This window comes from Ornithorhynchus anatinus, chromosome 18, assembly GCF_004115215.2.
Source record: "Ornithorhynchus anatinus isolate Pmale09 chromosome 18, mOrnAna1.pri.v4, whole genome shotgun sequence".
Classification (NCBI taxonomy): Eukaryota; Metazoa; Chordata; class Mammalia; order Monotremata; family Ornithorhynchidae; genus Ornithorhynchus; species Ornithorhynchus anatinus.
The window spans coordinates 11759029-11780798 of NC_041745.1; the positions used below are offsets into that span (position 1 = coordinate 11759029).

The following is a 21770-nucleotide window of genomic DNA, read 5'->3' on the forward strand; positions in this document are numbered from 1 at the left end:
TGTTGTCACCATTAGTCGTTGGCTCTTAGCACCGTGTTACGCCTTGTTGTCAGCATTAGTCGTTGGCTCTTAGCTGTTAGCACCTTGTTACACCTTGTCATCATTAATCGTTGGCGTTTAGCGGTTAGCGCCTTGTTACACCTTGTTGTCGTCATTAGTCGTTGGTGCTTCGCTGTTAGCATCTTGTTACACCTTATTGTCATTAGTCGTCGGTGTTTAGCTGGTAGCGCCTTGTCAGCGTCTAGCAGGTGAGCCTCTGGCCTTGCTTCTTCAGGGAGGGTCTGGGGCCCGTTGTGTGGGTGGTGGGATGGAGAGTTGGAGATTTCTTCCTCGTGCATCTGGCCCGTGTACTTAAGGCACGGGGGGGAGGGGGGACTAAAGGAGTCTGGGTCCCCTCCCTCTCCTTGCCTGGTTTGCTCTGAGTGTTGGCCCTTCCCTTCTGCAGGCCCCATTTTAGGCCTCAGGCCTCAGGTGTGATTCTTGATTCTATTTAGTTGCCATTGTTTTTACGAGATGTTCTTCCCCTTGACTCTGTTTATTGCCATTGTTCTGTCTCCCCCGATTAGAATGAATGAATGAGGGGAGGGATTTGAGGGCGCGGGGTCCCTTCCACTGGTGGGGGCCAAAACCTCCACCCTCTAAAGGCATCCCCTTTGTGCGTGGCTGTGGAGGGTTGCCCCAAGGCGGACCCTAATAATAATAATGTTAGTAATGTTGGTATTTGTTAAGCGCTTACTCTGTGCAGAGCACTGTTCTAAGCGCTGGGGTAGACACAGGGGAATCGGGTTGTCCCACGTGGGGCTCACAGTCAATCCCCATTTTCCAGCTGAGGGAACTGAGGCACCGAGAAGTGAAGTGACTTGCCCACAGTCACACAGCTGACACGTGGCAGAGCCGGGATTCGAACTCATGACCTCTGACTCCAAAGCCCGTGCTCTTTCCACTGAGCCACGAATAATGTTGGTATTTGTAAAGTGCTTACGATGTGCAGAGCACTGTTCTAAGCGCTGGGGAGATACAGGGAGTCACACAGGATAGGCCTGCGTCCTAATCCCGGCTCCTAATACAGGATTAACTGTGAGCCTCACGTGGGACAACCCGATGACCCTGTATCTACCCGGGCGCTTAGAACAGTGCTCTGCACATAGTAAGCGCTTAACAAATACTAACATTATTAAAATGATCAGGTTGTCCCAGGTGGGGTTCACAGTCTTAATCCCCGTTTTACAGAGGAGGTAACTGAGGGGCAGAGAAGTTAGGTGACTTCAGTCGTATTTAGTGAATGCTTCCTGATGTGCAGGGCACTGTACATTTTGTTCATTGGTAATCAGTTTGGCATTTCGTTAAAAAGTGCTAAAGGACTAAAAATGTATCTAGGTTCGCTCATTTGTAATCCAATTTTTTTTTTGACCTTTCTGCCCCATTTTTGCCATCAGGGTCAGATTGCAGGGTTGTGAAGACACCTTTTTGAGGATTGAAGCCAATGTGGTCGAGCAGGTTATCGAACTATTAAACGTGTACGATGATAAATTGGAATGCGTATCATTTGGGTCTGTCTTCTTTGGAACTTCGAAGACTGAACAAGCCGTTCTATACAATAAAAGTCCAGAACCCGTGATGTGGGTAGCTGTCCTAGAAGATGACGCAGTTGGGGAAGAATTGGTGAGTGACACTCTACTGTTTGTAGGCTTGCGTGTCTCCCATGTCGTGTTTAGCCAGTGAGAGAGTTTAATTTGTGAAGGGGGGAGATGGCTTTTGCAAGGATTTATTTAGCAGTCATATTTATTGGGTGCTGAGCACTGTTCTAAGCACTTGGGAGATGACAGTACGTCTACAATACAGTATAATCCTTGGGCAGGGATTGTGTCCGCCAACTGAGCACGGGCCTGGGAGTCAGAAGGACCTGGGTTCCAATCGCGGCTCCGCCACATGTCCGCAGTGTGATCTTAGGCAAGTCATTTCACTTCTCTGGGCCTCAGTTTGCTCATCGGAAAATGGGGATTAAGACTGCCAGTCCCACGTGGGACGGGGATTGGGTCCAATCCGATTAGCCGGTATCTACCCCGGCGCTTAGTACGGTGCCTGGCTCATAATAAGCACATAACAAATACTGTAAAGAAGAGGTTACCATCCAAAGAATCTAGAAGCAGCGTGGTTTAGTGGAAAGAGCACGGGCTCCGGAGTCAGAGGACGTGGGTTCCACTCCCAGCTCTGTCACTTGTCTGCTGGGACTTTAGGTCTATTACTATGGACCTTTCATCAAAGAATTTTCCCAAATCCTCTCTGTGTATTCAATCAGTGGTCTCTATTGAGCGCTTATTGTGTGCCGAGCACTGTACTGAGTGTTTGGGAGAGTACAATATAACAGATTGATAGACATATTCCCTGCCCACAATAAGTTTACATCTAGAGGGGAAGACAGTATTGATTCCTTGCTTGCACAGCTGTTGTGGTGTTTGGATTTTTCCCTCCAGATATTTTCATGTAATTACCGTTCTCATTGTGTGTCAGTTATTTCCATAAGCATCCGGATGTTTATCGTTGCAATGAAAACTGCTCATTTTGCTGTTTCATAATTTCCACTGTAGGCCCTTTCCATCATCCACATACCTCTCGTTTCAGAGAGACACTTTCCTTCAAGTAATTGTATTTATTGAGCCTATACTGGATTCAGAGTACTATTCTGAGTACTTAGAGAACATTATAATTTGCAAAAAAAAAAACCAAAAACCAAACCATGCTCAGTGTCCTTAGAGGAATGAATCCATGGTGTTTATTGAGAACTTACTGTGTGCAGAGCACTGTATTAAGCACTTGGGAGAGTTCAGTACAACAGAGTTGGTAGTCACGTTCCCTGGTCACGGTAAACTGACAGTTTAGAGAAAGGCTCATTCAACTTATAAATTCTAAAACTGCAGCGTTTTGTAAACTGATTTAAACTCTTTGATTTGTTTTCTTTTTATCTGTGCTACTATTCCAGGGGATAGATCTTCAGAAAAATACAGATGCAGCTTTACAGGATCTATGCTTCCTAAACAGGACACGAGATGTAGATGTCACTGCTTTAATCTCCTGTTTTCCCAATCAAGGAACTTTGTTACCGTATCAGAAAACGGTGGTTACACTGTGCTTTAGTCCAAAGTAAGCTTGGGCCGTTATCGTTGAAATTAAAATTACTTCTTCTGGAAAATGAATGCCACAGATCTCCCCCTCCAGACTGTAAGCTCGTTGTGGGTGGGGAATGTGTGTGTTTATTGTCATATCGTACTCTCCCAAGCGCTTAGTACAATGCTCTGCACACAGTCAGTAAGCACTCAATAAAAACAACTGAATGAAGTATGTTTGGGCAAATATTTTCTTGGTATTAGATTATTCTTTCACGATAGTTGCCTCATTTTACATTATCCTTATGGTAACTTGATTACCTTGTATCTATCTCAGGGTTTGCTTAGCACAGTGCTTGGCATGTAGTAAGGGCTTAATCTATTATTAAATTAATCTCATGGAAGTAGAAGTTCTCACACTCCAAATCAATCAGTGCTCTTTATTGACTGTATACTGAGCACTGTACTAGGTATTTGGGGGAGTCCAATAGAGTACTCTCAATCTAGCAGGGGAGACGGACTTTGCAATACATTACGCACTGGGGAAGCACCTAGATGGAAAGGTATGTGTTTAATAATAATAACAGCTATGGTACTTAAGTGCTTACTCTGTATTGAGCGCTTGGGAGAGTACAACGTAACAATATAACAGACACATTTCCCTGCCCCCAGCGAGCTTACGGTCTAGAGGAAGGTGACCACCCAAGCCTCGCGGGAAGAGACAGAACATTACTCCAGCTTCCCCAGAAATGTTGGCCTTTTGTTCCGTGAATTCAGGCTGGTGGGATTTGAAGTTCAGGCTTGCCGTCTAATATTGCTGCTGTGGGGAGAGAGAGAGCAGATAATTTTGCCCGGCAGGGCATAAATGAGGCAAGGCTGCCAGCCGTGGTCTCATCTCAGCGACTTGTATCATCTCTGCCTGAAACTTCTTAGAGTAGAAGGGGAAGCGATATTACCGTGGAAGTGTTTTCTCTTGGAATTAAAGGATAATGTTGATGACTAATTTGTTTTCATCTAAAGCGGTAGAGAGGATTTTGTTTGCCCTTAATAGAATCCAGCAGGAAGCAGCCTGGTCTAATGGAAAAAGCATGGGAGTCAGAAGACCCGGGTTTTAATCCTGGCTCTGTCAGTTGCCGGCTGTGTGGCCTTGGACAAGTCACTTAACTTCTCTGTGCCTCAGTTTCCTCAAATGTAAAATGGGGTTTTAATCCCTGCTTTCCCTCCTACTTAGACGTGCACCCCATGTAGGACAGGGACTGTGTCCATTCTGGTTAACGGGTTTCTACCCCAGCGCTTAGAACTTTGCTTTTCACATAGTAAGCGCTTAACAAATACCATGATAATAGTAAATAATCCATAGACCCCAATTTTAATATTTCTCAACAGATATTAAGGTTAACAAATAACTAAATTCTACTGCTCACTGCTCAGGTAGTCAGGTTCAGCAATGGAGAGCAGAATTTAGACATTCATTAATTTATTTCGGGGCCAAGACTTAGGCTGGACAGACTCTCCATGTGAAAATTGTTGTATAGGCCTCGTGTACACTTTATTTTGAAGCTTAATCTGATTTTTGTATTTTTTCAGACAATTGAGCTGTGGTGTCAGGAGGAATGAACCCTCGAGTCGGCAGGACTACGTTCTCTTTTTGAGGTTCGAGGCAGTAGGGAGTAAGGATGGATTTTTGAAATCTTCAAATGGTGACCAGTCTTCCAACAGTAAGTGTGAAATAAAACTGATGTTCAAAGTGTGCGTACTGTTGAAACGGTAGAGCTTGCCAGACTTACTCGTCCGGTATTCCAGGGCCCTAAAAATGGGATTTATGGGGCATGGGTGACTGAGTTTCTTTAGTGACCCTTTCTATTTCAACTTAAAATGGAAGGTTCTCCTGTACTAATAAAACCTGGAGCCCGTCTGTGACAGGAACCTTGTCCAACCTTATAAGCTTGTATCGGTCCCAGCGCTCGGTACGGTGTCTGGCACATAGTAAGTCCTTAAGAAATACCATTTAAAAAATGCTTTGAGATTGGAGGTGGGGTGAATATCAGCTTCTCAAGGCGTACGGATCCAAGGGCACAAGAAGCCGGATGGGTGGGTGAATGGGAGATAAGAGGGTTTAGTCGGGGTAGGCCTTTTTAAAGAGATGTAACTTTAGTAGGACTTTGAACAGAATTATAATTTTGTATTAGTGGAGTAACAGAAAGGGGGGGGAAATGTTTTCAGTGGCTCTTACTTAAATTGGACCAGAATGTTCTGAGTTCACAAGCAAATTTAAATGGTCGGCGTTCTTCTGTTTTAGCAGATTGTCATAGAGTGGAATTAGCAGTGACGGGTTCTGGACTCCCTGTGCTGTTAAATTGCATACCAGGAAGGATCCTTAACTTTGTGCCTTGTTATATGGGCGAATCCTCAGAGATTTTCGGAGTGCTCAAAAATGAATCCGATTCACTCCCTGTGATATTCAACTTCCACAAGATAGCACATTTTAAAACTAATCCTGAGAAAGGAAAAATAGAGATAAGAAATACACAGGTAATGTAATTATACCTTTTATAATCTACATAGCACTGCCTTACAAATACATTGCAACAATTATTAGACTGGGAAAATTATTTTTCTGCCTTGCAGAAAAGGCTTTGCTGTCCCCTACATTTTATCAAAGTACCAAATCCTTATCATATCTTTTTTTGTTGTTCTGTTCTGGGCCTTATTTAGTTTCTTTCATCTTTTTTTAAAAATGTGGGGATCAGACCTGGACTTGGGAGTTAGAGGACCTGGGTTCTAATCCCGGCTCTGCCTCTTGTCTGCTGTGGGACCTTGGGGAAGTCACTTCACTTCTTTGGGCCTCAGTTCCCTCATCTGTAAAATGGGGGTTAAGAGAGCAAGCCCCAGGTGGGACATGGACTGTGTCCAGACCGATTAGCTTGTATCTATCCCAGCGTTTAGTACGGTGCCTGGTACATTGTAAGTGCTTTTAAGAAATACCATTCCAAAAAAAAAAAATTACCAAACCCTGAAAGCCTTAGGGAAATGAAGGAAGCAAGAGGCCTAGTTAAATCCACAAATTGGCAGTCGGGGCCCTGATTAGTCAAGATTTTGATGGGCCCTAACTGATGGTTGGGTAACCGTTTCAGTTTCTCTGTTACTGTATTATGTGCTTGTGCTCATAAAAGCAGTGTTAGTATTAACCGAAGCAGTAATAGTATTTCTAAAGTAGCTATGATCATGATTAGTCGTCCTTTAAAAATATATTTGGCCTTTATGTTTGTCTATACCTAGAACTGTGTTCACCTTTTTCTTTCCTGTAGGATGTGCAGTTTTCATTTGTTCCACATCAAGTAGGAATCTTTAAAGTGAAGCAAGTGGTAGATATTATTGGATCGGTGGCTACAGAAGATAATTCACCATGTTTGAAGATGAAGCCTTTTCATCAGATACATTTGTGTTTTACTGGTGTCTGCCGGCCTATAACCAAGAAAATCGAGCTGAAAATCCACCCTGGTATGAGGACTCTCTCGGTATTTTGAAGTTAATATGGAATAATTAATACATTTCCCAGCTGCCTAACAAGTTCCCATGGGAATATTTGTATTTAAAGCAATATTATTTTTAATACTAATTAAGGCTCAGTGTACAAGGCACCCAATCAGTCAGTACTATCTGAGTGCCTCATGGGTGAAAAAAACATTGTATTAAGTGGTTGGGAAACTACAATAGATTTAGTAGGCATGATATCCATTCTCAAAGATTTTTGAGTCAGTCGTACTTCGCTTCCCCAAGCACACAATACACTGTTGTGCCCACAGTAAGTGCTTGATAAATAATAATGTTGGAATTTAAGTGCTTACTATGTGCAGAGCACTGTTCTAAGCGCTGGGGGAGATACAGGATAATCAGGTTGTCCCATGTGAGGCTCACAGTTAATCCCCATTTTACAGATGAGGTAACTGAGGCACAGAGAAGTGAAGTGACTTGCCCACAGTCGAACCCACGACCCCTGACCCCGAAGCCCAGGCTCTTTCCACTGAGCCACGCTGCTGCCCCCAACGCCATCCGTCAATTGATAGAGGGGCAAAATATGCTCAAAAAATTGCAGAGACGTGCTTAGGGGGCAGTTGGCGGAGAGAGAGCCCGGGAAGACGAAAGATTAATCAGAGATGTCCTCTTGGGATTGATATGATGTCAGAAAAGCTCTGTAGATGGACCGAGCTTTGGTTCAGATAAAAGTGGGGAAGGAGTAAGAGGCAGAGAGGAAGACATGAATGAGTGAAAGGGTCAGCAGTTGTGGGTAGAGAATGTGTCTACCTACTCTGTTATATTTTATTATACTCTCCCAAGTGCTCAGTACAGTGCTCTGCACACCGTCAGCGCTCTGTAAGTACAGTGATGAGAATGTGACACGGTGAGTACTCATTCGTACAATCACTTGTTGAGTGCTTACTCTGAACAAAGCACTGTATTCAGCGCTGGGGAGAGTAGAACATAACTATAAACGGACACATTCCCTGCCCACGATGAGTGAGTAGGTTAACGAGAGGGAGGAAGAGTGCGAGCTGCAATTCTCCCCCATTTTCCAAAATGCCCCTTGACTCCTCGATCCTCTCCACCAACTGCTCCTTCCTCTTCCTCTCGTTTTTATCCCCACTCCCAGAACGGGGCATAGCTTCCCCCTGACATAATTTCCTCGCCACCAATGCTCTTCTGCGGTCTGGCTTTTGACCCCTTCACTCCACCAAGACAGGTCTCTCCAATAATCTCCTCATGGCCAGATCAGTCATTCAATCAATCGGGGGTATTTACTGAATGCTTATTGGGTGCAGAGCACTGGACTAAGCACTTGGGAGAGAACAGTTCAATAGTTGAGGAAGGCAGCATTCCCTAGTGGAAAGTGCGAGCGCCTAGGAGTCCTGGGTCTTAATTCTGGCTCTGCCGCTTGCCTCGTGCGGTACAGTGCTTTGCACAAAGTAAGTGCTCAGTGCAATTGAATGAATGATCTTGGACAGGTCACTTAATTTTTTGGTTGCCTCATCTAATAATTATGGTATTTAAGTGCTTACTATGTAGCAGGTACCGTACTAAGCACGGGAGTAGATTGAAGCAAATCGGGTTGGACACGGTCCCTGTCCCACGTGGGGCTCCTACCTTTCCAGATGAGGTAAGTGAGGCCCAGAGAAGTGAAGTGCCTTGCCCAAGGTCCCACAGCAGACAAGTGGCGGAGCTGGGATTAGAACCCATGACCTTCTGACTCCCAGGCTCGGGCTCCGTCCGCTACGCCGTGATTTATCGCTATTGTTCTCGTCTGTCCGTCTCCCCCGATTAGACCGTGCGCCCGTCAGAGGGCAGGGACCGTCTCTATCTGTTACCGATTTGTACGTTCGAAGCGCTTAGTACAGTGCTCTGCACATAGTAAGTGCTCAGTAAATATTATTGAATGAAAGATGCTTCTTATCTGTAAAATGGGAATAGATACTTGTTCTTCTCCCCAACCTTTGACAGTGAGCCCCATGTGGGTCAGGGTCCCTATCTGGCCGCATTTAAATTGTATCTACTCCAGCAGTTCAGTGCTTAGCACGTAGTATTTTTTAAATGGCATTTGTTAAGCACTTACTATGTGCTTAGTACTAGGCCAGGCAGCTTCTCTGTTAAGTCGCCTAGTGGAAAGAGCAGGGGTTTAGGAATTTGGAGAGCTGGGTTCTAATCCCAGCCCCGCCACTTGCTGCTCTTTTACCTCGGGCAAGTTGCTTCACTCAGCTGGGCCTCAGTTTCCTCATCTGGAATTAAATACCTGTTCTCCCTCTCTCTTAGAGTGGGAGCCCCCTGTCAGATAGGGCCTGTGTCCCTCTTGTCTAGCTTGATCATACGCCAGCGCTCAGTTCAGGCATCGGTAGAGAGTAGGTGATTAACAGATGCCACAGTTGAGTGTCGTCGCTATGCTCGGACTTATGAGAGGAAAGAAATTAGAGGGGGAGTAGGTGCCTACTTTGTCGAGCTCTGCTTTGAAGAAAATCCAAGTCCATCTGTTGACACCGCTGGAGGAACAGGGGAAAGAGGTCATTTGTTAAATACCTAATAACTGGCCCTTCACGAAAGACGGTTTCGTCTGAGGTAAGCGACTGGATAAAGGTTGGAAAATTGAAACGCTAATTGGAAATTTCTGGGTAAAACAAATGAACTTTAAAAAAAATTATTTCTATCAAGGTTTAGCACCATTGACTTCCAATACCACTGGACAGGCTTTTATGGATGAAATGGAAAAATACAAGAAGTTGGCACCAGTAGCAATTCTTCAGGCAGCCCAAACAAAAATCCACAGTCACCAGAGAAGAAAAGATTCCAAAAATGTGCTGATAGCCTTTCCTAACGATCGATCCGGTAGCATCAGGAGCGGTGAACGATATAAAACGTTCAGGTAATTACTTGAAGGTAAAAGTACTAAATGGCAAACAGGGGGAAGCCTTGTAAAATCGGTACATAAATATTTACCATTATCTCTATTAAAAAATACTTGTTGCCAATACATTATGCTTGCAATAGGGTCTACTTTTTTGGAAGCGGAGATGATACTCTGGAATCTTTGGATACTTTGGAATCTCCCAGTGTAAGCGATTTAGCTTAGTCCAAGGGCTTAGTACAGTGCTTTGCACACAGTAAGCGCACAAATACGGTTGAATAAATTAATCCAATCGTATTTATTGAGCGTTTACTGGAATAAATGAAACGACGGATGGGCTTCGGCCTCAACACAAAGGCTCTGGGACTGAAAAGCCGTGCTCCGCCACTTGTCTGCTGTGTGACCTTGAGCAAGTCACTTCACTTCTCTGGGGGCTCAGTTCCCTCACCTGTAAAATGGGGATTAAGCCCCATGCAGGAGGTGGTTTACATCCAACCCAATTAGTTTGTATCTTCCCCAGCTCCCAGTACAGTGCCAGGCACATAGTAAGTGCTTAATAAATACCTCTCCTACCTGCCAACTGTGTCTCCATATGAGGCAAGGGGTGCACCAGATGAGTAGGTGGTGAGCAGAGCAGCACGTTGGGAAGAGTGTCCAAGCATTTAATTTGCCAAATCTCTTTTGGCCAAAGTAACTGCGGCATAATGGCGTGCTGCCCGGGAGAGCCAACGACCAGCCGGTGGCGGTCAGGGTAGCCGAGTCGGTAGCCGCTGGGGCCCTCGCCATCGGGCAAACCGGTCGCTTTTAGGATTCCCCTGAATCCTGTCCACCCCGAGAGATGCTCTAGGTGATTCTTGTGCCAGAGACCTTCAGCACTGGTAGACTCGTAGACACCCCCCCCATTTCTGGCGGTTTCCCTTCCCCTCGTGGCATTGGGAACTGGATTTTGGGGGAGATTTTAGAAAGTACTATAAAATCACCCATCAGCAGGCTATTTTCTGATTACCACGTTGTTGTTGTTAGGTATCTTTGGTCATTTCTAAGCACTTACGTACCAGGTACTAAAAACACTGAGGTAGATATAAGATAATCAGGTTGAACACAGTCCCTGTCCCGTATGGGGCTCACAGTCTTAGTTCCCCATTTTACAGATGAGGAAACTGAGGCACGGGGAAGTGAAGTGACTAGCCTAAAGTCACACAGCAGACCAGTCCTGGAGTGGGATTAGAACCCAGGTCCTCTGTCTCCCAGGCATGTGCTTTATTCACTAAACCTCACTTCTTCCCTATAAAAGAAGGCAGTTCAATTTAGATTGGACAGATTCCATTTCGGTGGCAAACTAGATGAGGAAATACGGTTTTAACCGATCGAGTACCGATGAATACTTGCGCGACGTTACTAATACTCATTCAATAGAATTCAATTTTTCTCGGTGCATTTTTCAATTTACCTGAGAGAACCTGTTCCTTCTATAATGCTGGGACTGGAGCCAGCAATTGTTATAAGCTCCTTATAGTTTGGGTCCTACGTTGTTCTTAAATAATCCTCCTTCCTATGCACATGCAGAGAAGAGGGCCCATTTAGTTCCTTGCTTCATATATTTTAGAGACAAATAGTGTTCCCTCATAGGGAGGTTCCTATTTGCGTTTATTGCTCTTTTTATCTGGCAGAGAAAAATAGAAGAACCTCAACGCAGGGTAGCCTCGCTCCAGAATTTGGACATCCCGTATTGTCTCTTGTTTGAAAAATCTGTCGGCGCTATTTGAGCGAGCCATCGTTACGCCTGTAGGATCCTGTACCGTAGTCTGTGATGTGCCAATGATGCTCAATGAATCGATCATATTTATCGAGCACTTACTGGGCGCAGAGCCTATGGTGTGTCTATGATGTCTAGGATGTGCCAGTGATGCTCAATGAATCGGTCGTATTTATTGAGCACTTACTGTGTGCAGAGCACTGTTCATGATGGCGATGATAGTTTTGGAGTCTTGAGTTGTAAACATAGGATGAGCTTCAATTTACTCGTGAAGACCTACCCAAAACTGTGGTATTTAAGTGCCAGACACTGTACTAAGTGCTGAGGTGAATACGGGCAAATCGGATTGGACACAGTCCCCGTCCCCCGTGGGGCTCACAGTCCTAATCCCCATTTTACAGATGGGGTAACTGAGGCACGGAGAAGTGAAGTGACCTGTCCAAGGCCACACAGCAGACAGGTGGCGGAGCTGGGATTAGCACCTTCGGACTTCGGGATTTATTAAACTCGTTGGTACAAATGAGGACCACGGCAGAGTTATTTTGGCATAGCTCTTTGTTTGATTTCTTGAAGCGTAGCCAATTCCAATTCTAAACACCTATATAGGTAAAGTACGATAGCACTTAGAGCTTTTTCTTTTTCCTTCAGAGGTTTCACATTTCTCAATTTACAACATTAGGGGAGCAGCACGGCCAGGTGGGAAGAACCCAGTCCTGGGAGTCAGGCCTGGGTTCTAATCTCGGCTCTGACATTTGCCTGCTGGGTGATCTTGGACAAGTCACTTAACTTCCCCGGGCCTCAGTTACTTCATGTAAAATGGAGAATCAATCCGACTCGATAGACCGAGAGCCTCACTCGGGACAGGCGCTGTGTCCAACCCGATTATCAGTCGGTCGCATTCATTGAGCGCTTGCTGTGTGCAGAGCACTGTACTAAGCGCTTGGGACAGTACAATATAACGGAATTGGTAGGTAGGCACGTTCCCTTCCAAAAATGGGTTTACTCCATCCCTAGGTTTAGTAGAGGCAGCGTGGCTCAGTGGAAAGAGCAGGGGCTTTGGAGTCAGAAGTCATGAGTTTGAATCCCGGCTCTGCCACTTGTCAGCTTTGTGACCGTGGGCAAGTCACGTAACTTCTCTGTGCCTCAGTTACCTCATCTGTAAAATGGGGATTAAGACTGTGAGCCCCACGTGGGACAACCTGATTCCTCTGTGTCTACCCCAGAACAGTGCTCTGCACGGAGTAAGCGCTTCACAGATACCGACATTATTATTATTATTACAGCGTTGGCACGTGGTAAGCGCTTATCGGGAACTGTAAAAAAAATCAGATGAATATGAAGGTACGTTGACTCTGATTTCTCATGGTTATTAGGACTGTTTTCACAAATGCCGATAGATATAATTATGTGGATCCCAGTTTTGCGTATACTCACAGTGAAGAAATCAAAAGGAAAGCAAACCAGGACATCTATTTTAACTATATTCAGAGTTTAAGAAACCAGCGCCAGCAGAAAGAGAAAGCCAGGTAACTTCCCTTTCTAAAACTATTATACCTATGATGCTTTTATACTTAGATTTTTAATAGTTGTTAAAGAAGAAGCATTTGAATTGAATTTAAGTTTGTTATGGAGAGTTATAGTTTTTCCATTCATATCTTTATCATAAAGGGGTCTTTCACATTTTGGTAAAATTTTCAAATTGGGTTCATTCTAGGGCTAAAAATCAGATGGAAAATTCCTTGTGGAGAGGGAACATAGGTTCTGCTTCACTTATGCTTAGTGGGGGAAGAAGCATGGCATAGTGACTATAGCACGGGCTTGGGAGTCAGAGGTTGTGGGTTCAAATCCCTATTCTGCCACTTGTCACCTGTGTGTGACTCTGTGTCACTTAACTTCTCTGTGCTTCAGTTTCCTCATCTGTAAAATGGGGATGAAGACTGTGAGCCCCACATGGGACAACCTGATCACCTTGTATCTACCCACTTGTCAGCTGTGTGACTGTGGGCAAGTCACTTCACTTCTCTGGGCCTCAGTGACCTCATCTGTAAAATGGGGATGAAGACTGTGAGCCTCACGTGGGACAACCGGATTCCCCTGTCTCTACCCCAGCGCTTAGAACACTGCTTGGCACATAGAAAGTGCTTAACGAATACCCTCATTATTATTGTTGTTATGACAGTGCTTTTCATTCTTTAAGCGCTCAGTAAATACCCCTGGTTAATGCGATAATTATTTTCCCCCCATGTTTGGACTCAATTTTTAATTAGGGAATTTTGTTCTTTCAAATAGGGAATTTATTCTTTTAAACAATGCTATTGACATTGGCATAAAACCAGCGGCGGGGCTGAAGCCTCCAAGGCTTTCGGTTGCAGAATTGCATGAAGAAGAGTTAAAGCCCAAACCTTCTCCTTTAAAGGAAGATCGCTTGCTAAGTACTCGAAACCTCGCGGCTAAGGAATCCTGGTCCTTGACGAGGGAGGTAAGCTTAATGTACAGCGATCCCATAAATACATTTAAAAAAAATGAACCCGAACTGACAATCGAAGGCCAATTTTCACGTTAGTAAAACAGTTTCTTTCCTCCCACCACAGATTAGCGACGGCCTTAATGCCGAGCCATTTTCTCCACAAGAAAAAGAAGACTGTAGTTTCATTTTGACCCCGAAACAGCTTCATCAGATAATTATCGGTAAGGTTCCACAGAAGTTACCGCGTGCATCTGTGGGAAAACGATCTCTGAGGTGTGTACACCGAGGAATGCGGTTGTTTCGTGTTTGGTTTTCTTGGTTGAAATATCCAACAAGTATTCTGAATAGCTAGATTGGATAGAGTCTGCCTAGAAGCAGCGTGGCGCGGTGGGAAGAGCCGGGGCTTGGGAGTCAGAGGTCATGGGTTCGAATCCCGGCTCTGCCACTCGTCAGCTGTGTGACTGTGGGCGAGTCACTTCACTTCTCTGGGCCTCAGTGACCTCGTCCGGAAAATGGGGATTAACAGCGGGTCTCGGGTGGGACAACCTGATGACCCTGTATCTCCCCCAGCGCTTAGAACAGTGCTCTGCACAGAGTAAGCGCTTCACAAATACCAACATTATTAGAATCAGCTAGGTGTGTCTTTTCCAGCTGGAGGGGCTTACGTGGTCTCTCGAGGTCCTTTCTGACCTTAGGGTTCAGGAGCTTAGAGAAGCAGCGTGGCTCAGTGGAAAGAGCCCGGGCTTTGGAGTCAGAGGTCATGAGTTCGAATCCCAGCTCTGCCGCTTGTCAGCTGTGTGACCGTGGGCAAGTCACTTCACTGCTCTGGGCCTCAGTGACCTCATCTGTAAAACGGGGATGAAGACTGTGAGCCCCACGTGGGACATCCTGATTCCCCTGGGTCTACCCCAGCGCTTAGAACAGCGCTCGGCACATAGTAAGCGCTCAACGAATACCAACATTATTATTATTACTTCGGGATTGATTAATTAAACAGAGGCTGCTTTTGTGCAAAATGTCTCAGAGAATGAATGAGCCAAAGCTCTCCATTACCGAATTCTTTGCCCAGGAGTCACGAGGCAACCTCGGCAGAAAGGGAAGCTAGGGGGTCACTCGTGACCCTCTAGACCGTAAGCTGGCTGTGGGCAGGGAATGGGTCTGCCGTTATATTGTCCTCTCCAAAGCGCTTAATACAGAGCTCTGCACACAGTGAGTGCTCAATAAATATGGTTGATTGCTTGATCTTAGGAGTTCTGTAGGCTGCCAGGGAAGGTTATTTCACCTGGGCCCTTGCTTAACCTTCTGACCTTACCAAAGCTCCCTGAACCAGGAGTATTATTATTATTAAGCTCTTACTATGTGTCAGGCATGTAATAATGTTGGTATTTGTTAAGCGCTTACTATGTGCAGAGCACTGTCCCCCGTGAGACTCACAGTTGATCCCCATTTTACGGATGAGGGAACTGAGGCCCAGAGAAGTGACTTGCCCACAGTCACCCAGCTGACAAGGGGCAGAGCCGGGATCCGAACCCATGAACTCTGACTCCCAAGCCCGGGCTCTTTCCACTGGGCCACGCTGCTTCTCTAAGCACTGGGAAAGATTCAAGTAACCAGGTGCCACACGGGGCTCAAAATCTAAGAAGGAAAAACAGGCACTGAATCCCCATTTTACGGATGAGGAAAGGGGGGCCCGGAGAAGTTAAATGACTTGGCCAAGATCACGTAGCGGGCTACTGGCAGAACTGGAAGTAGAAGGCAGGTCCTCCGATTTGCCGCCGAACACAAGTCCTCGGTGATGGTTCCGGGACACGACCCGAAGTCCCAGGGCGATTCTGGAGGGTTGGGAATATAACAGCTGCTCTTACCATGCGAGCAATTCTCTACATCCCAGTTTTTGACCACGCGGTCCCGTCGATGCTCCGAAATGAGGCACTGCAGAGAGTCGCTTGGAAATCGGGGTCACGCTCCTTCTCAGCCGCCATCTCAAGAAACGATCTTCCGTTTATCAGTCCGTGCAGACTGACGGGAGTCTTGAGTCATAAAATGTCTTCGGGCAATATTTTTTGAGATGTACAGAACTTGTTAAGGGGGCATCTCGAAGAGGGGAGCAGCGAAAGGGAAAATCCCATAACGTTGGTATCTGTTAAGCGCTTACTGTGTGCCGAGCACTGTTCTGAGCGCTGGGATAGATACAGGGTAATCAGGTTGTCCCACGTGAGACTCACAGTTAATCCCCATTTTACAGATGAGGTAAGTGAGGCCCAGAGAAGTGAAGTGACTTGCCCACAGTCAGACAGCTGACGAGTGGCAGAGCCGGGATTCCAACCCATGACCTCTGACTCCCAAGCCCGGGCTTCTCTGTCTTTACATGTCTTTATATGTCTTTACATGTATGATTTCAGCAGGTCTACATCTGGCCATTTCAGCAGCGTGACGCAGTGGATAGAGCACAGGCCTGGGAGTCCGAAGGTCATGGATTCCAATCCTGACTCCACCAGTCGTCTGCTTTGTGACTTTGGGCAAGTCGCTTCACTTCTCTGGGAAGCGACTCTGGGAAGCAGCATGGCACAGTGGAAAGAACCTGGGGCCAGAGATCATGGGTTCGACTCCCGGCTCTGCCCCTTGTCAGCTGTGTGACCGTGGGCAAGTCACTTCACTTCTCTGTGCCTCAGTGACCTCATCTGTAAAATGGGGATTAAGACTGTGAGCCTCACGTGGGACAACCTGATGACCCTGTATCTCCCCCAGCGCTTAGAACGGTGCTCTGCACATAGTAAGCGCTTAACAAATACCAACATTATTATTATTCTCTGTGCCTCAGTTACCTCATCTGTAAAATGGGGCTTGAGATTGTGAGCCCATGTGGGACAGGGACTGTGTCCAACCTGACTAATTTGTATCTACCTCGGTGTTTAGGAACAGTGCTTGGCACATAGTGCTTAACAAATACTGTTGTTATTATTGTTTTATTATTCTTGTTATTACTGGCATCATCCTGCCTTCAGAGCTTCCACCAAAACTGTTTCGATATACATTCTTACCATCATCAGATTACTCACTGACCAGATTATTTGACATCTACCTTAGCATTCAGCACAATGCTTTGGAGTATTGTAAGCCAGTCACCATTTTTTTTTTTTGTTAAGCGCTTACTATGTGCAGAGCACCGTTCTAAGCGCTGGGGTAGATACAGGGGAATCAGGTTGTCCCACGTGAGGCTCACAGTCTTAATCCCCATTTTGCACATGAGGGAACTGAGGCACAGAGAATAATAATGTTGGTTTTTAAGCGCTTACTATGTGCAGAGCACCGTTCTAAGCGCTGGGGGAGATACAGGGTCATCAGGTTGTCCCACGTGAGGCTCACAGTCTTAATCCCCATTTTATAGATGAGGTAACTGAGGCCCAGAGAAGTGAAGTGACTCGCCCACAGTCACACAGCTTTCAAGTGGCAGAGCTGGGATTCGAACCCATGACCTCTGACTCCCATGCCCGGGCTCTTGCCACTGAGCATTTCTACCTGCTCATAGTGTATCCACCCCGGCGCTTAGCACAGTGCCTGGCACGTCGTAAAGCGCTTGACAAATACCGTAATGAATATTATGTAACAAACCCCATAACTAAGCGATTCGAGTTCAGCGTAAAAGATTTACGGATGTGCATTTGAACTGATTAAGGGGCTTAACAACTGTTGGTTGAAATTTTATCATTTCAGGTCCCTCCGTCATTGATTTCGGCGAGGTGTGCGTGCACTCCACGTCCGTTCGACAACTGCACGTGGTCAATAATCTGTCGTTGCACATTTGGGTGCAATTAGAGACGGAGGTCGAAGAGCTGCAGCGGACGAGCCGACTGTCTCAAGTGTTGCCGCCCATGTCAAGTACCTTTATTCCGATAGTATTCGAGTCCAACAAACTAGGAAAATTTCGCAAGTAAGCTTAAAAAAAAAAAATCTTCATTTCTGTTGGTACAGGAAACAATTTTGGTGCTAATATGGAGCGGTCTATAGTGATAAAATCCACGGTGCGAGTGTTTTTAAGTAAACTCATCCCTTCGACATTCCCACATAGTAATAATAATGATATTTGTTAAGCGCTTAGTATGTGCCCAACGCTGGGGGTAGATGCAAGGTAATTAAGTTGCCCCACCTGGGGCTCACAGTCGTAATCCTCATTTGACAGATGAAGCAACTGAGGCACAGAGAAGTGGCTTCCCCAGGGTCACGGCAGACGAGTGGCGAAGCTGGGATTAGAACCCGTAACCTCTGACCTCCAAGTCTGTGGTCTTTCCGCTAAACCACGCTGCTCAGTCCCGATATAGGCCGTATCAGTTTGGTGGCTGGATTATCCAAAAGGATTAGCTAGTTTCCTGGCCTCTTCACCTCCAGTTTCTCCCCCTTGTCAATCCATGTTTATTATTTTTTTCTCTATGGTATTTGTTAATGATTATGGTATTTGTTAAGCACTTACTACGTGCCAGGCACTGTACTAAGTGCTGGGGTGGATACAAGAAAATCGGGTTGGACACGGCCCCTGTCCCACATGGGGCTCACGGTTTTAATCGCCGTTTTCCAGAAGAGGTAACTGAGGCCCAGAGAAGTGAAGCGACTGGCCTTAGGTCACTTAGCAGACAAGTGGTGGACCTGAGATTAGAACCCAGGTCTTTGACTCCCAGACCCACGCTCGATCCACTGGCTTGGACCAAGTTTGAAGAATCCCCTACGTAGGAGTTGATCAGATCATTTTCCTTTTCCGAAACCTTGTGTGGCTTTCAATTGCTGCTCGAATCAAATCAGAGTTCTTGAGCTGGGTTTTTTTCTGACCGGTAACCCCTTCTTATTTAGATGGAGCTTCTAGAGTCAGTCAATCGGTGGCACCTAGTGAAAGTTTACTGGTTTTTTTTGCTTTGTTTGTATGTTATTTGCCAAGCACTGATTAGCTGCAAGCTAATCAGGTTGGACACAGTCCCTATCCCAAGTGGCGTTTAAATTGTTAATCCCCAATTTACGCAAGAGGAAACTGAGGTGCAGAGATGTTAAGTGACTCGGCCCAAGATCACAGAGCAGATAAGTGCTAGAGCGGGGATTAGAACTGTATATATCTTCATCACCCTATTCTGTTTATTTTGTTTAATGAGATGTACATCACCCTGATTCTATTTATTTGCCATTGTTTTCACGAGATGTTCTTCCCCTCGACTCTATTTATTACCATTGTTCTCGTCTGCCCGTCTCCCCCGATTAGACCGTAAACCCGTCAAAGGGCAGGGACTGTATCCGTTGCCGATTTGTCCATTCCGAGCGCTTAGTACAGTGCTCTGCACATAGTAAGCGCTCAGTAAATACTATTGAATGAATTAGAACTCAGGTCTTCTGAATCCCAGGCCCCTGCTCTGTCCGCTGGCTCACGCTGCTTCTCTACCATCCCCTGTTTGACATCCATCTGCTTTTCAGCCTTAAGTTTCCCCTCCCTAGAGATGTGATGCCCAATCGACTTCTCTTTGCTTCAACCATGCCCATTTCCTCCAAATAAAACCTCCATTAAAACTGCTCGCCACAAAACTTTACCCTAGAAGAGCACCTGGCGCCTAGACAACGCCTAACAGATACCATGCGGACCCAAAACAACACGAATTATTTGGTGCTATTTGAAATGTAAAATAGCTCCCTTTCGTGAGGCTGCTAATTGATTCTTTTTTCCAGCGTGTTAACACCTTTTTACTTGCAGGTATTTTGCTACTCAACGTGATATATAAGCTTAGGGCTTGCTGAATTTGTAGTCGGCACTATGGGCAGTTAAATATTACAGCTTTCTCGGTGTGTTACAGGTGTTTCACTTTTACAGTGAACAGACTACACACTGGCCACGTCCTAGTCATTGCAGAAGCCATGTCCGTTGCTCTGGAGTTGTCTACCACGGAACTGATTCTGAGACCGACTCCAGGCTCCTTAGCGAACACGGAATTCAGAGGAACCGTCAGGTTGTACAATCGCCGAAACTATTCCGCTGAATTTAGCTGGAAGCCAGTTAACACACAGAAGGGGATAGCATTTTCCATAAGGCCAGCTGAAGGTACAGGATTTTGGAAGCTATTTTCTTGCTACCCCGCAGTAGCGTGATAGATATATTTTGCAAGATCTCATCCTCTTGATCTTTTTTTTTTTGTATCTTCCTTCTTTGGCTTTCCTTTGGAGAAACTGCGGGTTAGGTTTTTATAGGAATAGTGTTCCACTCATTCGGTTGTATTTATTAAACACTGTGTGCAATTTATTATAAACACTGTGTGCCGTAGATGTATTTTGTGATATCTCATCCTCTGATCTTTTTTTATATCTTCCTTCTTTGGCTTTCCTTTGGAGAAACCGCGGGTTAGTTTTTATAGGAATAGTGTTCCATTCATTCAGTTGTATTTATTGAACACTTACTGTGTGCAAAAGCACTCTATTAAGCACTTGGGGGAGAACAGGATAACAACAAACGGACACATCCCTGCCCACTACGAGCTCAAAGATTAGATCACAGTGTTTCCGGGTAAACTCTCGGTATCTGTCAATCGGTGATATTTATTGAGTGCATACTGTGTGCAGAGAGGAGTAACATACAGCAGGGTGGGTCATCAGTCAGTTGTATTTATTGAATGTTTACTGTGTGCAGAGCCCTCCACCAAGCACTTGGGAGAGTACCACAGAACAGAGTTGGTAGACCTGATCCTTCCCTTCGGTGATCTAGAGGGGGAAACGGACGTTAATATAACTAAATAATAATGCTGGTATTTGTTAAGCACTTACTTGTATATCTTTTTTTATGGTATCTGTTGAGTACTATGTGCCAAACGCTGTTTTACTCGCTGGAGTAGGTGCAAGGTAATCGGGTTGGACACAGTCCCTGTCCCATGTGGGGCTCACGGGCTCAATCCCCATTTTACAGATGAGGGAACTGAGGCACAGAGAAGTGAAGTGACTTGCCCACGGTCACACAGCTGACAAGTGGCAGAGCCGGGATTTGAACTCATGACCTCTGACTCCCAAGCCCGGGCTCTTTCCTCTGAGCCATGCTGTAAATAATTTGTGGATATGTACGTAAGGGCTGCGAAACCGAGGGTGGGGTGAATATCAGATGCCAAGCACTGTTCTAAGCACTGGGGTAGGTACAAGTTAATCAGGTTCGGACACCATCTTGGTCCTACATAGGGCTCACGTTCTTATCCCCGTTTTCCAGATGAGGTAACTGAGGCCCAGTGAAGTGATCTGCCCAAGGAATGGCAGAGCTGGGACTAGAACTCAGGTCCTTCTGACTCCCGGGCCCGCGCTCTACCCACTAGGCCACAACTCACTCGTCCCCCACAATACTTATGTACATGCCCTTAATACTCTGCGGTTTCTGCTTTCTGCAATTTAATATTTCTCCCCAGTTAGATTAGAATAAGTTCATCCTTGTCATTTAAAACTGAAAACAGGATTTGTAAAGCGCCTGTGAGTTTTAATGTTGAAACTTCTCTGTGCCTCAGTTACCTCATCTGTAAAATGGGGATGAAGACTGTGAGCCTCACGTGGGACAACCTGATTCTCCTGTATCTCCCCCAGCGCTTAGAACAGTGCTCTGCACATAGTAAGCGCTTAACAAATACCAACATTATTATTATTATACAGTGCTCTGCACACGGAAAGTGCTCGATAAATAAGGTTGAATGAATGAAACATCTCTTTTGAAGGTTTCATTAATTAAGCCCAATTTGGGTGTAGTTCCATAATGCATATAGTTTCTGTGGATATTTACAAATTCTTTGTTAGATTTTAACTTCTATTGAGTTATCAAAAGATATCCAAATCACTAAAATGAATGCTAGCAATGTCAAGATGTTGAAAGAGTGAATTCTCTCTAAACGTTTATACAGGCATTGTGGAAGCTTATGCAGACCTGGAGTGTGAAGTGGTTTGGCATCCGGCTTTCTCATCTCCTGAAAGAGGAGAATTTGACCTCTACGTTCATCGAGGGAACACCGTTAAGTTACGTTGCATTGCAAAGGTAGTGTCAGATATATTTGCTAGTGACTA

General features: G+C 45.4%; 1 protein-coding gene across 5 annotated transcripts in view; it reads left to right on the forward strand.

Annotated features, from left to right (window-relative positions):
* CFAP47 (cilia and flagella associated protein 47) overlaps positions 1–21770 on the forward strand; it is a 262759-nt gene that overhangs the window by 11664 nt on the left and 229325 nt on the right. For 4 of the 5 annotated variants that reach the window (XM_029046522.2, XM_016227348.3, XM_029046519.2 and 1 more), the window contains exons 5-16: positions 1437–1662; positions 2981–3141; positions 4692–4822; positions 5404–5636; positions 6413–6605; positions 9303–9513; positions 12625–12777; positions 13541–13730; positions 13843–13939; positions 17433–17649; positions 19544–19788; positions 21611–21741. In XM_029046522.2, the coding sequence (XP_028902355.1) occupies positions 1437–1662; positions 2981–3141; positions 4692–4822; positions 5404–5636; positions 6413–6605; positions 9303–9513; positions 12625–12777; positions 13541–13730; positions 13843–13939; positions 17433–17649; positions 19544–19788; positions 21611–21741 (2188 nt within the window). The remainder of the gene's footprint in view (positions 1–1436; positions 1663–2980; positions 3142–4691; positions 4823–5403; positions 5637–6412; positions 6606–9302; positions 9514–12624; positions 12778–13540; positions 13731–13842; positions 13940–17432; positions 17650–19543; positions 19789–21610; positions 21742–21770) is intronic. The other variant, XM_029046520.2, reaches the window with a different exon arrangement.